Below are 18150 nucleotides of genomic sequence, written 5' to 3'. Positions count from 1 at the left end.
AAGAGTCTCTTACTTTTTCTGCAGCATTAATCAGCTGCATAAAAAATTACAGAATGATTAGAGGAATTTTAGATATTTAAAATGCCTCTATGTGTTACAAATGTTCTGGAATTTGGAATTACTGATTTGATTTTAGACCTTGTAATGGGCATTGTGATGGAGGCAGTAAAAGGTCAGAAAAAGGGGCTTTTGGAATGGATTCAGTTTTATTCTCCAGAAAAATTGCTCGAAGGAAAAAAAAATACAGTGATGTAGTATGACAGGAAGATTTTTAAGAAATCAGTTGCTCAGTTTCAAAAATCTTCCTGCAAAATGAATTATTTTTATCCTTTAAATTTGGAGTTCCCTATTTTTCTAACTAACCACTAACTTAATTTTCCTGTGTTTCCTAATGTCAAATGCAAGTTCAGTGTAAGTGTGCTGGTGCTCAAAGTCCTCATTGTGGTTCTCAGTTCTCCTTCCTCCCATGTTTCTCTAAAAGAAGGGAGAGGAAGCCCTTTGTTTAGGCTACATGTTTTAGGAACGAAGAGTGTTTATAGAGTATTCATCTGTTTTTTCTTCTCCATGATACATATGGTGACATCACTGCATACTTTTAGATGGTTTGGACAATGCAAAACCAGCAGTGAAAATGGAGAGAGCGAACAGACCATGTTTTTATAATTAACTGCAGGACTTAGAGCACAGCTTGTGAGTCATGTTAGAGAAAAAAGCTTACTTAGTTCTGAGCTCAGAGGATGGACCTCTCTAGCTTGTCTTTCATATTTGATGTCTACAGTTGTTCAGGTCTTCATTCTTTGTTCTCTCTAGTATCAGGTTTAAAGCAGCCAAAGTATTTCTTTACAAACACCTCAACTGCTGTTGTTGATGTCTAGCAAGCAAATATCAGAACATGGATGAATTCAAATTGACAGGTGAAAGCCTTCACGGCTTTGTTAACACTCTAAAAGGGTTAACCACAGTACCTGGAGTCACCCACAGGTACAGTCCTTAAAAGAGTTGTTCAGGATGCAGGCAGAGAAGAATGATGAAGCAAACCTGTTGTTTTTTTTTTTTTTTTTAACTAAAATGACCATTATGTTACAATGTCTGTAGCCTTATGTAAAATGCATTTTACTGTTGGATGATAATCTCAGTTATAGTGCTTCTGAAATTACCCAGGATAGCTAATGTTAAGTAAAAAAACCCAGTTCTTGTGTACACGGAGGTTTCCTCCATCTCACAGACCTTTCTGTCTCGGGCCCTGCAGTGCACCCCAAGTCCAGCTAAAGCTTTCTCCATTTCTCCTGTACACAGGGCTGAATAACCACTTCCTTTACCTTGCATTCATGTCAAGTATTTATATGCCATTTATTTTAGGTACACCCAGCAAGTGTTTGGTATTTGCTTTTATTGCAGTAGTTTGCAATGAATTTCTTTCAGAAATCTAGATCGATTTCTGGTGCTCTACTAAATTCTTCCTCATCTTTCATCCATGAATTAGAACTTGCCTTCCCAGTGATATACTTTTTGACACAAATTTAATCCTGTTTTTCAGACTGTTTCTGTTGCTCCCAAATACTATTTTGAATTCTCACAGAATCACCAGGTTGGAAGAGACCTTCAAGAACATCAAGTCCAACCCACGCCCTAACGCCTCAACTAAACCTTGGCACAGAGTGCCACATCCAATGTTTTTTTAAACACATTGTTGTGTGTGGATGGTGACTCCACCACATCTCCAGGCAGACCATCCCAGTACTTTATCATCCTTTCTGTAAAAACTTTTTCCTAATATCCAACCTATATTTCCCTAGGCACATCTTAAGACTGTGTCCTCTGGTTCTGTCAATACTGCCTGGAGAAAGAGACCAACCCCCACCTGACTACAGCCACCTTTCAGGGAGTTGTAGAGAGTGATAAGGGCACCCCTGAGTCTCCTTTTCTCCAAGCTGAACACCCCCAGCTCCCCCAGTGGTTCCTCTCAGGGTTTGTGTTCCCAGCCCCTCTCCAGCCTTGCTGCCTCCTCTGGATGTGCTCCAGCATCTCAACGTCCTTCCCAAACTGAGGGCCCAGAGCTGGACACAGCACTCGAGGTGTGCCCTCACCAATGCTGAGCACAGGGGAAGGATGACCTCCCTGCTCCTGCTGGCCACACCATTCCTGATACAGGCCGGGTGCCATTGGCTTTCTAATGCTGTTTTCCAAGGGGCATAGAATGACTTCCAGCTTCATGTCATTTGACAAATTTTAAGGGTTCTCTTCTTCTAAATCCTCAATCAAATTATTAAATTGAACTCGGTACTGGCCAGATCTCTCCTCACTTTCCCAAATTCTCTTCCTAACCTGACAATAATAAATCCACTTTGAGAGCACATCTTGTGAGAAGCGCATTCACCTTATGTTCATTTCATTAGGCTCGGAGTCCTTAGAGGGCAACAGCATCACTGAGCACGTAATATGCTGTGCCTTATTTTTGTCAGGCCCAGTTGGAAGCTCTCATGGATGGTATGTTGCCCATGAGTCCAGGATTGGTGGGGATAGCCATACTTCTAAAAATATTTTGAGAATTTAATCAGGGTATCTTTCTCCTCCTCTTTTTACCTGTGTAGTACAAAAGACACTTGTTATGAAAGGAAATAAGATTGGTTAAACACAGTCACTCTTAGATTCGTGTTGGCTGTTTCCACGTTATTGTGTTGTATATGATTGTGAATTCATTGTTTAATCAATTTTGCTACAGTCTTTTTGGGTAATAAAATCTAGGAAATGATTCTACAATTTTTTTCCTTCACTTTGAAAATATTTAAAAATTAGTTTCCCTTTTCTTGTCCTTGGCATGTCCTTTGCTACTCACAGATCTTAAAAAATATTCACTGATATTTTAAAGATTATTTGATTAGTTTCTCCAACAATACGTGGGAAATTTTATCAGGCTTCATTGATTGAAACCCATATTACTTATCTACCATTTTTTCCAAATATGACCTCAGCTCCTAATCCCATAGTTAAAAATGCTTATGTCATAGTAACTACTCAAATTAAACTGTCTGGTGAAGGCTGAAATATATAAACCTTTGACTAATTGAACTTTCTCTACAGTTGGGTTCTGTACAATTCTTGTTAGGATTTGCTTGCACACACATTTTGTTATGACTTGGGCCTCACATGTACTTGCTGAACAAAGCAAATGTTTTTGACTGTAAAAATTTGAATTTAGATTACGGTCCTAGATCCAAGGTGTCCTCTGGCCAAGTATTCCTGATTAGTAAAGAGAAACTGCATTGGCCCCTATATTCCAAGGTATGTATTCAACTGGCACAGTGCTGTTCAGGTCAGCTGGGTTACAGTCATGGTTTGTAACATTTAAAAGCGTGGCCTATGAATCACAGCATCCTAGAGTATTTTAGAATACAGTTAACTCTTACAGAACGGATTTCTTAAACTATTTAGTGGTTTAAAGATAACACCTGGTATTCTCAGTTTCATGTGGAAGTGAGCTGGCAGCCTGTGTAAGTTCAGGCAAAAAAATGTAACAGTCTCTTTTTGATTCCACAAGTCTGTGTGAATTCTCTGCAAGTATCATTTTCTATTCTGCTCCCTCAAAGATCATGCTTATTGTCACACTGCACATGTTTGGAGAGCAGGAGATGGAGTTAAACGTTCTGTATTTTTCTCAAGTAGGGTTGTTTTGAAAAATCAGCTGTCCTTTCTGTCATGTGAATTCTGCTCTTTAATGTGATTCCTCTGAATTTACCTATTTTCCAGAAGAAAATCAGTATTTTTCCAAGATAAGACAAATTGGAAGAAATAAATCATAAGGTCAAAAGACCATGCACTTACCTTTAGCCTGTAAATGATGCTGCAAATTTTGGTGACCTGGTTAAATTCAGGGGTTAAACAAAGTGCTGTACACTGTTTCTGTCTTTAGACATTTGTTCTGTATCCATGGACTTATTTTAATGTAAATAGTCACCTCGACAGCTGTGTCCCCTTAAGCACATTTTATTTAGCAGCTGGATTATACACGTCACTTGGCAGCCATGGATTTTCAATTTTTCCCCGTGCCAAGGGGGCAGCTGGAATAATTTGAGTGCTCATTAATTTGGGAGAAATATGAGCTGCAAGTCAGACAACATGGGTCTTCTGTATGGTGTTGTACAAGGATAAGCGGATCAGGGTAGAAGCAATTTGCCCTGTCCCAAGGGGGTCTTCGTTTTTTAATAAGCTGGTTATGAAAATTCTATTTCTTTGCAGTTTAAAGAGTCTAATTAGAGCCTGTAATTTCTCTCGTATAGCTGGAGTGGATGAAGGTTAACATTAGGCCTCCAGAGTCTTTTCACATTCATTTACAGACTTAAATCAGGTAATAGTTTGTAGCTAATTAGAATGGTGTATTAAATATTTAGTTTGACTTCACTTAACTGTGAGAACACATGGATGCTGTAGGGCTACAAAAATTATAAAGAAGTAGATTTAAATTTTTAATCAAAGATAAAGACATAGCAATTTTAACACTGACTGGTACAGTGTGACAGTCTGAGCAGCAATTGCCTTCAGTTGGTTAAAATGTCAAGATAAAGGAATTTCATGTCTACTTTATGTTCCTGCTGTAGCACTTTGAAGGTTCAAACAATTAATGGGGGAAAATATGTAGTGTCTGAAGGATTAAATATTTTTCAGCATAGCAGACATTTTTTATGTAAAATCTCATTCATTTTTCTATCCACTAACTCAGCATTTTCAGAAAGATTTTCTTAAAGAAGTTGTAGTGTTTCTGCTCACAGGAAGTCCAACAATAAGCACACTTTCCTACCAGAGTTTGCCAAGCAGTGGGTCTGCTGTTCCATCAGAGCAGCATCTGTGTTTACAGCTTCTTCTGCTTTGGCTGATTTTGTATTTCAATGAACAAGTAAAGTAATCCTAAAATTCTATGCATAAACTTTTTCCTGCTCTTGTAAGTGTTCAGTTTTATTCTCAGGCACATGGCGTGATTCCAGGGGCTGTACTGTGCAGGCCCAGGACTTGGACTCTGATAATCCTTGGAGATCCCTTCCAACTCATTCTATGATTCTGCTACATCTACAATTCACAAAATTCTTTGCATTCTCTGAATAGACCTCATACAGTTTTCTGTGCTACCTTATGAAAATCTTCCTGTTGCAAGTTGAATTCTTAGAACCTGAACCTTTTGCTGCTGAAGTCAGTATAAAACCTGTCATCAAATTCAGCTGTAGAGAACCAAACACAGGCTTACAGAGTGGAGATCAGCACCACATTGACCTTTACCTAAAATGGTTGGTTCAAAGCACAGGCCAGGGGGATTTATGTCTCCTTGTAGTAAAGGAAATCTTGCTCAATCCAAGCCTGCATGAAAAAATACAGATATCCTGAGCCATGAAATACAGAACCTCACTTCAAAACAATTCTGAAAAGCTTCAACAAATGGATCAAATTTTATTAAACTGGAAATTTTAGTAATGCCTCTTGGTCACAACAGGAGTGGCTATGGATTGAATTTCTCTGGCTTTATTTGAATGATTTTTTTGGGGTGTGAAATTTATTCTACAAAGCAATCTTGATTAAATATAGAGCATCCAACTATTGCTACACACCTGCGATACAAAATGACATTGCACAGATGTAGCTGTGATGTACCAGGGAGCCCAGAAGCACCTTACACCTTTTATAATTATCCTTCCACAGTCTGATGTCTACCAAACAAAAATTATGTTTTTACCTGGTGAAATTTTGGATGCCTTTTTACCACTTTGCAAGACCCATACTTATTTACAGTGGGAGTTGTGAGTGCTAATTCCCTTGACTGTGAGTACCTTGGTACTGTTGCCTGTTTGCTTGTGTGTTTATGGCATTTTAGTTCAGACTTGATTCTCAACTGCTCATCTTCCCAAGCTTTCCCACAGTTTCAGTGAGTTGATTTCTTTTGCAAGAAGCTGAGTGCAGCTCTCCCTTGTCTTGTCTCATGGGTCACTTAAATCCTCAGTGATTGGTCTGGATAGCAGTGAAATCCCTTGTTCATTTGTGAACAAAGCTGTGGGTCTAAAACTGGAGTACCAAAAGTGATGAAATACTTCAAAGTGAAAAAGGAAGAATCCTGATGAAGTGGTGACCAAATAATTGAGACAAAATTAAGAAGAAATATACTTTATATTTGACAGAGATAAAAAAAAAGGAAGACAAAAGGTGTCTGTAACCTCAGAACAGTCAAACCTTTCTGACTGTCAGCCTCTGATTCTTGGCTCACAATCTGTAGCTTTAATCTCAAGTTTCCTCTCCAGCATTTTTTGGATGCTAGAAACTCCATTACAGATTGGTAGAAAATCAGTGATAAAACTTCTAAATATCACCTTATTTTCTTACACTGCTTTCCCAGTTGCCAATTTTTATAAAATGGTTTATGACTGCAATAATCCCCTCAACATCAGCTGTTACGGGAGATAATAGCCAGTTGTCAGAGCATTAACCACCCTTGACTTCACTTTGGGCCATTATGTAACAAAAGAATGAACTGGTGGTAAAGTTGCCAGGTGTATTAAATTAGATGATGAATTATAGAGACTCTGTAGTGGGGATTAGTGTCCAAAAGAGACTAGTGGAGATTGCCAAACCCATTATCTGATAGGACTGCAGGCTGGACAAAATCCCAAGGGTGAAAGGCCAGTGCTTTATCCATTATGTCATCCTCTAATCTGTGTCTGCACCATGCACGGTGAAGTGCACTGTAAAGGAGTTACCATTGTTCTGTGTTACATCCTGGAACTGTGTAATAGCAGAAGTGGAGACCTTGGCAGTATTTGGTTACTTAGAATTTAGTCTGATTTTCATCTTTTCTCATGGATTCCTGCAAAAAATTAGTTGATATACAAGGAAGTTGAGTAGAGTAGTAGCAGGAATTGTGCGAGCCTGCTTTTTCCACAGGAGCTTCAGTTAGGTCCAAGAAAATTGGTTATGTCCTGGCTTCTGCTCTAATCCCTTCCCCTTCTCTCCATCCAGACAAATTAATTTGTTTAGGCTGCTATTTTGCATTTAAGGAAGAAAATGTATGTTCTACATTTCAGCAAATCCTCCAGGATTTTGAAGAATGTCAATATTACGTATAGTTGAATTATGCTTGGGTACTTCATTTAGGCTTGACTTGTTAATGGTTTGTAATGACTGACCTGGAATCTTGCAAATCAAGAATGAAATTGAAAATTTCCTTTGCTTTTCAGATAATAGCACAGAATTTGTTCCTAGCTCAAATAAATTTATTTCATTTTACTTTGAAATAGTAACATTGTTATGATAGAAAACTGATGTCAGGTAATATTTGAAAGTTTTAAAAAAGTGAGTTAATATTTTCCTCTCCCTCCTATGTAATTGAAGTTATTGTACCGTGGTCGGATGTACCAGCTGAATGATATAAAAACCAGAATAAATAAAATTTTTTACAACTCAGGAAAATATTTCTAAAATAGTTCTTCAGTCATAATTTGTAGTACTTACACAATATTTGAAGGGGCTGTTTAAAGATTTTATTCACACTCTCCATATAGCTGAAATATTTATAACACAACCCCATGGGGCTGAGAGTAATTTGTTGCAGTTATAGCTCATGCTGAAAATAGACATTACATTAAAGGCAACAAGCTGGTTTGGGGTAATCTCAGGTTTTTGGGTTTTTTTGAAGAGTAGTCTTTGGGATGTAATTTCTTAGACATGGTCTTAGCCAAAAATTTTATTATTCTCAAAATCTGTCAAAACTGTGTTTGCTGAATTGACTTGTTAAACTGCTAAGAAGAATTTAGGACATTCAAGCTACACATTGTTGTGCCACACTTAGTACATTATTGGTTGCCTGTTTGCCATCATTAACATGTGCTGCACACTAAGCAGGAAAGAGAGCTAGAAAGGATTGGATGCTCATTAGAACTATTTTGTCAAAGGTTTCTGTTTTGCTTTTAAATGCCATCTCCTAAATGGTTATTTAATAGCATTTAACCTATTTGCTCTGCCACATCTTTGCATATTCTTTATTGCTAAGCTCCTGCTGTGCTGTTTGTGTCACCTCTGAAGGAACTGATCTTATTCAGTGCAGTTTGACCAATAATCAAGGATGTGTAAAATGGCTAAAACTTGTGTCTCATGTAAAAATCCTTTCTTTTTTTTTTCTTTTTTTTTCTTTTTTTTTCAATCATCAAACTCTTTTTGGGAAACAATAAACCCTGTGCTAATAAGCCTTGAGCTGGTCACTTTCTCATCACCTCCTCTGTCCTTGCACAGTGTAAAACAGCATAATCCCATCTCTCCCTGCTAGCAATATTTCTTATGTATTGGGTGAATTTTCACAGTGGGAAATTATTCTTTGTAAATCCTCAGTTTCATTATAATTTTCTGTAAATCCTCAGTTTCATTATAATTTTCTGTAAATCAGCAAAGTATGTCAGCACATTTTCAAGGCTAGAAGAAATATCCTCCCTTGATGTCTCATGTAAAACTTGTGACTTGTTTGAGTTTTCCAAAAGTAACTCCCAGCAGCTCTAGACCCAGAGAGCAGATCCAGAAATGCTCCTCACATGTGACACAGTGCTGCTGTCCCCTGTTCCCAAGGGATCAACTGCAGCACCCTTTTCCTTTTCTCCTGCACAAATTTCTGAGGTAGTTCTGTGCTAAGAGCTGTTGGGGATGTGGGTTTTTGGGCAAGCAGGGCTCAGCTTCTTGATGTTCCTGCAGTCTTTGCTTACAACATCTTTTCCAGTGGCACAGACATTTCAATTATTTGGGGTTTGCTTTTGCTAACTGCTCCATCAGTTTTTAGGGTACAATGTATGGAGTTTAAATATCACTAGAGTGCAAAACAGTATTATAAAATTCTCTGGGTACAGTGTGCAATTGCAGGAAGGAAAAAACATGAGGAAATGTATAAATGTAAACTTTCCCAGAAGAGGTATTTTGAATACAGCAGGAGGAAAATTAACAATGAAGAACCTTTTACTGAGTAACTTAACATTTCAGGATTCAATTTCATGAGGTAATGTCTTCAATTTCATGGCTTCCTTGCTCTGAGTGCATTGCAAGTTGAGGCTTTCAGCACCTCACAGGGCAAAGGTCTCCAATAGGACAGAAGATACTGAGGTAGTGCTGTCTTATATTGCATCACAGGGCTTTGCACCTCTCCTCCATAGAATTTTGTGTGCTCATACAGATCATTGTCTTCATGGAATTTCCTGTTAACTTCTCAATGCAAATAGTTGTTTGGTTTTGTTTTTTTTTACTACTTCATAATAAAAATGAATTGAAGTTTAAAAAAAAGCTGTGAAAACATTTAGATATAAATTGAAGGTTCAAGAGTGACTTTATATTTCTGTTTCTCTTTTCCCATCCCTGATCACAGCCTTGTATGTTACGTCCTTTGCAACAAACAGATGCACTGAATACACTTGGAATTTGTGGGGGTGTTTTTGGATTTATTGTGTGTATCAGTTAAAGTTAGTACCTATAATGAATCTCACATTGATACATTGTACAAGTGCAGCATTTTTCCTTTTTCAGATGTGGAAAGGTTTCTTGGGCAAAGACCTGGGGCCTGTTCAGATTTTTTTATTGTGGATCTTACTGACTATGATGAGTGAATCCAGTATGACTCTCAAAATCCTTTATGGCTGCATCCCGACTGTGCCTCACAGGAAAATGTGGGGTTGTGCCATCTGCTTAACACAGGGGCCAACAGAATTCCCCCTTTTTCCACTGGTGTCTTCTGAGGTGAGGTGTACAAAAGGATTCTGGAGAGAGATGACTAGGAGGATGAGATTATGTGAAGAAGAGTGGTATTGGAGACTAACCTGGAAGTGTTGGCAAGCCCAGTGTAATGTTGGGTGGGAAGCCTGAGGTGCCTGTGAAAAGCTGTCTAGAGAGCTCTCACCTTGAGAGCCCTTGTAACAGTTAAATCAATTTTTTTTTTTTTGTGAGGCTGCTTAGGAGTTCAGACAATCACTTGGTCTCACATTGATCCATTGTTCCCAGTCAGTCCATTTGCTCCTCTATGCAGAGAATAGCTGAGGTGTTCCTGGACCACCACAGATTATCACTACGGGAACTTGAATTTTGTCTCTATATCCCAATTAAATTCCATAGCTCTTGCCACAAGATTATTTTTATTTCTTGCTGAGCCAGAAAGGAAAGGCTGTTTTGCTGAAGGTGTCCATGAAATAGTTTGCAGCTGCAAACAGAGGCCTGCACTGTCAGCTTCAAGCAGAAGTCCCATTTCCCCTCCCACACAGTATTTCAAGTTTCTGGAAATACTGTTTTAGCAGCTGTTTGGCACGAAGATATGAATTCACAGTTTCATTGTGTAGAATCTTGCAGATTGACTTGTCTTACTTAGCAGTGATGGGAGAAGGTCCCTATTCTCTTTCCTACACTGCAGCTTTAATGAAGTTTCAGAGGTGAGGACAGTTCAGGGACTGCAGATTAGCCCACACATAATGGATGGAACTGTTCAGTGGATATTTCACATGCAGTGCTTAGCACTGAAATAGCTGTCATTGAAGTCATCATTCTTAGCTTTCCTCACTAATGCTTGAGTGTAGGCATCTCTGAGATTTTAGCTAGACCTTCTGTCCAGAGTTTAAAGGTTCAAGCTTCAGAATATTCCCTGGCTGTAAAAGCAAGAAATTTGCTAACAATACTTTCTTATTCTTCAAAATTTGATGGGCTGCAACAAAGAATAGAGAGCAGCCCCTTATGTAGCCCAAACCATGATCTGTGCCTAGGTAAGGCAACAAGACTGGAAAACCAGATAAAAATACCAATAATTTATGCAGTTATGTATCTGCTTTTGATTCAGGTGTTTTACTCAGTGAAAGATTTATGTTCAGTTTTGTCTGAACTACTGAGCTTAGAGGTTTGATGCTTTAATATTGGTTAATTCTGCTGTGTAGATGGGAGTAGTTGCCCACGCAGCTTGTGACAACTGCTGGCATGTTGTGCTTCTCACTGGTTTACTGTGGACTTCTGGTTTGCACCAGAGTGCACAGAAGGTGACCATCAGAAAATGCACAGTGGAAATTAGTTGGTTGCATAATATGAATTTGATTCCACAGTTTGGAACCATTTGGGGTATTGCAGAAATCTTTTAGTGAGAAGAGGAACTGAATGGAATCTCTTTCCAGTGAGTGACCTTTCCAGGTCAGGAGTAAGACATAATAAGAAGGTAACATATGGGAGGTTTCCACAGCTGCTGGTCTAAATATAATTAAAATACATCAATCTCAAATGGTATTCTTTGCTATTCAACACTTGCTTCAGAAAAATATGAAGTGAGAAAGTCACAAGCTCTAATAAAGTTTCTAGTTCCATTGTCCTTTCAGTTTCTTTCAGCTCTCACTCCATATTCTGTGAACATTGGCTTAAAATAGCAGTCTACAGCACCTACTGTGCAGAAACAGCAAGTGTAATTGAAAAGGCTAAAGGTTAAAGTTTTTTCTCTTGGAGTGAGCTTTGCTTTGTGTTCAGTGAATCTGACATCTACAATTTTCAGTTTTGTAGATAGGATATAGAAATTCAAGACTAGTGCATCTGCCTGAGAATATTTTCTTTCTCCAAACCTAATAATTCATGATAAGCCTCAGTATAGTTGATGAAATACTTTGCAGGTCAGACACAGAAAATATTTTGATTCAGGTATCTCTTTCAAGTATCTTGTAAAGCTTTCAAAATTATTCAGGACTGAAGTGCTCTCTTTCTGTAATTTTTTTTTTTGCCAGAGAGGTACTTAAACCCTCTGAGGCTGATTCCTTCTCTGATGGAAGTGGTCTCTTGATTCAGTCACAGCACTTGGATATTCAAAGGTGTTTTTCTCATTTGTCTTATACTCAGTTAGCCAGAGCATATGTAGACTATGTAAACATTGTTACTGGATCTTCTGGGATGTGCCCATAACAACTTTGAATTTACTCAGTCTCCCTTGGCTGAAACATTTTCTCCATATGGGTTCAAAGAAAATTTTAGTGTCCTAACATTTTGCTGCACCATAAAATACCAACATAGGTGCATCAGTGTGTGTCTGCATAGTGCACATATCAAAGCTTATACTTTCTGTTATTTTCTCCAAGGTCCAATAAAAACAACAGAATGAGACGGACACGCCTTACACTTCCTAATCTATTATTAATTACAGAGATTTTAATCATATGCCTCAGTATACATACTTATACTTACTATACTATACATATTTACTATAATGCTATACATATTTGTCGGTAGACTACACAATATTAGTGCTATATGTGGGTTGTTTGAGTAAAATAAGCATTTCCTGCAATCATTTTGCAGAGCAGGACTGATTTGACACACTTTCCATTCAGTTATCTCACATGCACAAGAAGAAAATTCGGTGGTCACTATTAACAGCTTTATCTACCAACATATATCTTACCTGGGATCTGAAAATATGGATGGATAATAAATCTGATCCTTAATGTCTAATCAATGTACAATGACAATTTCAGTGGTCATTATAATGCTGTGTGTCCTGTTTTGCACCATAAATAGCACATCACTGCCGAGGTCTCATCCATGGACAGCAGTTGAACTAATTTGAACTTATTTTGCCAAATTGATGTAGTATTTCTGTATCACTGACTTAGTTATATTTTTTATGTATCTGCAATATAAAAACCTGTAATTTCTTTCCTGTTTATTGGTGTTATACATCCAGAACTATCACATAGTATACCCATCCAGAAGACTAATACTAGTTTAAAAGGTGTTTAGAACCAAGCTTGTTTTGAAAAATGGGATTTAGAATGTAGAATTATTCATGCAAGTTACCAGTTCTAATTATTTATTACCATGGTCTGATTCACAAGGTGGTGTTGGGTCATAGGTTGGACTCAATAATCTCAAAGGGCTTTTCCAACCTGGTTAATTCTGGGATACTTCTGCAGTGTATAGTTAATGCTTTTCACTGCAAGCTCACAGTGAATTAAGTTTATGAAGGTGGGTTCAATGACCTGATATAATGAAACTTTTAGAAGTAGAAGAATAATCAGAATTGGTTTTCTGTCAAACTTGATCTTGAGGATTTTTCTCACTATTCTGAATGAAGTGTTAAATAATATTTGCAACACCTATTAATGTGTCTTTAAGGTCAATGAAGAAGGAAGGAAAACTTTGAAGTATCAGTGGCTTTAATTTTAACTAAAATACCTTCCTGTTATCCTGTCATGGCTATTTTCTTACAATACTACCATGAATAATAGTAATTCTATTAATTAATGAACAATATAGAAAGGCTATTTTAAAATTATGGTGTGACTTCTATTTTACTAAAAAGACTTTTTACTTCCATGGTAAAAATCACTTGTATAACATGTACCATGGAAAGTGTGCAGAGGAAAGCACACAATACCTTGGGACAGGGAAGGAAACAGCACTTCATAAATTTGGATTACTCACCTTCTAGCTCTCTGTTTTATAGATTCCTTTATTTTTTCAAGTAATTACAATTAGCAGATTTTTATCATGCTTAAAGTATTTTATAGCAAAACTAAGTAAACTAGATATAGAAAATACACTCAGCAAAAAATCATTATAATCCTTGCAACAGTATCTCAGAGACAGCCCATTCCTCATGGTGATCTATGTTACCAGGTTTTTAAATTTTATTTTTTGTAGGCTATTTTGTTGCCTGTGCCTGTTATCATGCTTACTGCTCATCTGTTTAGATAAGGCTGGTCTCCTTTTATTAGGAACACAGTCTAGTTTGATTCTCTGTAGATTAAAGCAGATCATTAAGTATAAATCTCTTTGAGTATTCAGTCTCATCATAGGCTATTTTCAAGCATCATTTGCAGGAAGATAAAACATGACAGTGATTTATGCTGTATTTTGAGACTATAAATCTCACTGTGCACTTTCATGTGTCTTTGCAGAACAAAGAATTTCTTTATTAATGCTTTCATAGTAATCAACAAAGTATAAAAGCACCATTCTTTTGTTTAATGTTGTGTTCTTTAGAGTCCTAGAGTTGGATTATGCAGACTGTTGGACTCAAAACTTGCAACACTACACCATCAGTGTGTAGACTTTTTAAACCATATAAATCACAATTCAGTTCTGGGCATATTTTATGTTTGAGAGAGTGGGGAAAGTTTTGTGATTGGAATCTGGTCTCTAGGCATGATGATAACACAAAGCACTGGGTATGCCTAGAAACAGGATGTGGCCATTAAGAAAATGGATAAAAGGGCACTGAGAAAATAGGGTGTCACAACTGATAGTAAAGAGGGAAATTTTCAGAGTATTTTATAACTACTTCTGTGGGGGAAAAAACCTATGGGAACTTTATACTAAGTTGGTTTATTCTACAAATATAATTTGTGAATGAGAAAAAATGCTAATGGGAAAAATTAGAAGTTTTTTTAAATTTTAAAATGAATTAAATGATACTAAAGTGCTACCTTTGAGTACCTGTCTCTGTGTTGACAATGATATTGTGTCATATGAACCTTGAAAACTAAGGGGAATTATCTTCCCTGGTGTATCAGATTCTTTATCTACAGAAGCATTTGCTAGTTAAATGCCTCTTTCCCTACATAATAAAAATTTTCTGAATTCGTAAGTGCAGAACAGACTTGTCTGAAACATACCATTTTGTACTCCAATGGTTTCAGTTTATCCTTAATTACACATTAAGCATAACTATAGTTAAAGGTCACGTATTAAACACATTCAAAAAGACCAACCATTCTATTACACAGAACAAAAGCCACATTTTGTCAAGAAGATATTACTGGCAGAAATATATTTTTAAAGCTACTGTATTGCTTAACCAGTAATACTTTTTTAGCAGGGATTTGTCCTGTGAATTACACATCTGTATCTGAAGGTCCACTGGATATGTTTTAAATGCAGTATTAATTGATTTATTTTTGCATTTTACTTTCAGGTCCGTATTTTTACCTATCTGATTGGAAGAGAAGCTGCATTTGCTGATAACCTGAAGTGGATGGCCTGTGCTAACAAAGGTTGGTTCACCTTCTTCTGAAATCCTTGTTTTCAGAACTCCTGAGCTGAGCCCTCCTACACATCTGACCCTTCTATAGATATGGTGTCACTGGCAACTAATCATAGAAGATGGGTTGTTTTCTTTTTCCCAGAAAATGAAAATACTTCATTATCTTGTAACATACAATTTAACAGAAAAAAAAAACCATTTGAAATTTTCTTCCTTAAAATATGTATGAAGTTTTTAAACTATGTGGTCTTAAATTTTTGTTCAGAGCACAAACTAATTTCAAAGCATTTGTTCTCTTCTATCTGTTATTACTCAGAGTGAGTTTGGTTTCTAAGAACATTGGGTACAATCCTGCTGAGTTAAGCATGGTATGTAAAACACCAGACATCCTGTCCCTTGAGGAACTGACAATGTAATTGAAAAAAACTGGTTTATGTCCTTTAAGGAAAAGAGCATTAAACATTTAAAATGCTGACATGCTGCAGTAAAAGGATTGACTAGTATAAGTAGGAATGATTCAGGAAAAAACCAGCCCTAAACCCCAATTAATCTTCAGGTTTTCCTTTTTCTTTCCTCTTGGAAAAAAAAAAGAAAAAAGTTCTCTTTTTTTCCATTGTGCCACATTACATTATGATGAATTGCATCAGGTGCTATCCATTTAGTCATTATTTCTTTAACTACTGTTATGTCCAGCTGATGGAAATTACTCAGTTTGAAGTCTTGTCTTAATCAGCTAATATTACACCATAATTTAGTTTAAATAATAGTATAAAAATCCTTTGAAGCATCTTTTTTGAAGACAATTTAATCAACAAAATCTTTTAACTTTTTAGCTCAGCTCTGCAAATTCATAAAGATCTAAGTACAGCAACTCAGAAATTAGGACCAGGCAATGGAGGCAGCCTTAGTAGATCATCTGGTCCACGTCTTCCTTATTCCCACAGGGGAAAAGTGGTCACCTTTGTCATTCTTCAGGACTACTTTGTTCTTTTCAGAGCCATGTTGCTTTGAGTCAGAGTCTTACTCATATGAATCAACTAAACAGCTTAATGACTGTTACGCCTATAAATTTATTTCCCTCTCAGTTTAATAGTTACAATACCTGCTCTCTGATAGCTTATAATGTAAAAAATCTTCTACCTCTAATCATTAATTAAATATTTTTTTGGCTTTGAAAATCACAATTGGAAACAGCATGTCATGGTCAGACAGTTCAGGTTTAGATTTTTGCCTTGCAGTTTTCACTTACAACTTGTCCATTTTATTTCAGTGAAATGAGGGATTACAGCACAACAGATGAGGAGTGTAGTAAAGCTGGTCTAAAGACTGGCTGAATAGCAGGACTGCAGTTTACTCCTGGTGTGGGTGGGCCAAAATTTGTTGTTGTCACTGAGGGTGAATGACCCTAAAATCAATTTTCCTTGCAGTGATTTTCCCCTTGGAAGCACAGCATAGATGAAGGCTGTTTGCAGGGTTTCCAGCTAACTGGACTGTGCTCAGCAGCCCTTTCCCTCAAAATGGGTCACAGGGGAAATTCACACCACCTTGCAAAACTTCTTTAGCTTCTAAATTCTGATTATGAAACCTTGAAAAACCCCAAGCATGTTTTTCTCTTACATTTTTCTGTTTAAGTAGGGCGTATCTAGAGGGAGCTTGCTTAATGAAGCAAAACACCAAACCATTTTAAATACATTAAAATGTTCAAGATCCCCAAAATCCCTCTAGAGCGGTTTGTGGAATTTGCAGTGATTTACTCTTCTGTATCACAAGCAAGTGCATTTTAAGGAAAACAGGATTTACTAGATTCTGAAGTGAACAAGGGTGGAAATTTCCTAGTGCTGAGTGTGCATATGCCAGATGTTAGCAGTAAGATCTAGAACTTAGAAATGACAGGCACTGCCTTTCCCTCAGCATCATTTCCAGCAGAAAATTGTGGAAATAAAGCTGAGACTTAATGAATTACTTTCTAACCAAACAGCTAGGATTTTTTTTTTCTTTTTTTTGGTAAAATTCACTCTTGCAGTAGCAATTTGACAGCCTCTGTTTTGCTTATTTGGTTTTTTAAACATTTTGTCCCGGGTCATTACTGTGCTTGGCATATTATAAAATGGACAAAGGATTGGATTCATCAGTGCAAAGGAGCAGAGGCTGAGAGAGCAAGGTAGAGAAAAATGCTTCACGTGTCAGGGAGCTGATGGTGGCTCCAGCTCAGGCAGAGGACAGATGAGCCCCGAGGCAGGTTGTGCCCCAGCTGGAGCAGTTTATAGAGCATTGTATCAGCAGAGGAGAGCTCTGTGCAGGAAGCCCCTGTGACATCCTTTCCCATTATTAGCATGGCCCCAGCCCCTCCTGCACGGGGGCTCTGGGGTGGCAGGCAGCCAGTCACTGAGCCTGTTCACCTGCTCCAGGGGCTCCTGGGGGGAAAAGGGGGAACCTCCATGGGACTTTTACAGCTGCGTGAAACAATGAATTCACTCCTTAGTCCTTACCCAGAGGAGTTTTAAATTCTGCTATTGTATTAGTTGCAAGAGCATTGCATCTCTTCTGCACAGTGCCCAGGAAACAGAAAGTACAGCACTCCATGTAAAAATTAGCTGGAGGCATTTTGAAAAGTTATTTAGCCTAATGGTGGACGTTTTAGAGAAAAACAAGCCAAACATGCAGGGACTGTGTAATGGGGAAAGGCAGCCCACATGCAGAGCACAAGTGTCTGTCTTTTACCACATTATTATACATCTCTCATGCTTGTCATTACCAAATCTTACCCATTTCCTTCACGAGTTTTTTCCTGCTGGGGAGGAAAAAAAAGGTAGTGCTTACTGTGAGGGGGCTCTGAGGTGGCATAATTCACACACCAGGGAACTGAGGAGCAGGTGTTGGAATGCAAAAACTGGAGCATGGGTTTGCTGCTCTTGCTGACATGGCCTCAGCAGCTGTGCACGAGGAGTACAGAGCAAGTCTCTATCTGGTGATTAAACCTGGCCATAGGAACAGTAAGGGTTTTAATTCCACGGGGGTATCTCTGATCTCTAGATAAGAGAAGTAAACTTAGCAGTGTAGGAAGTTAATTCTTGTGAGTTAAAGATAGCTAGAAACAGATAAAATTCATGCAGAAACATCCATTTTGTAATGTTTGAATTATAGACCTGTGT

General features: G+C 37.6%; 1 protein-coding gene across 4 annotated transcripts in view; it reads left to right on the top strand.

The window, feature by feature from the left end:
• The window catches only part of CACNA2D3 (calcium voltage-gated channel auxiliary subunit alpha2delta 3), a 394439-nt gene that overhangs the window by 235801 nt on the left and 140488 nt on the right, over positions 1 to 18150 (top strand). For all 4 annotated transcript variants that reach the window (XR_005258491.1, XM_038149689.1, XM_038149687.1 and 1 more), the window contains one exon: positions 14930 to 15008. Coding sequence is in view for 3 of the 4 variants with exons in the window: in XM_038149689.1 (XP_038005617.1) it covers positions 14930 to 15008 (79 nt within the window). In the remaining variant the exon portion in view is untranslated. The remainder of the gene's footprint in view (positions 1 to 14929; positions 15009 to 18150) is intronic.

Source organism: Motacilla alba, chromosome 12, assembly GCF_015832195.1.
Source record: "Motacilla alba alba isolate MOTALB_02 chromosome 12, Motacilla_alba_V1.0_pri, whole genome shotgun sequence".
Classification (NCBI taxonomy): domain Eukaryota; kingdom Metazoa; phylum Chordata; class Aves; order Passeriformes; family Motacillidae; genus Motacilla; species Motacilla alba.
Note: the sequence above shows the minus strand (reverse complement) of the source record. Positions and strands in the feature narration are given on the sequence as shown.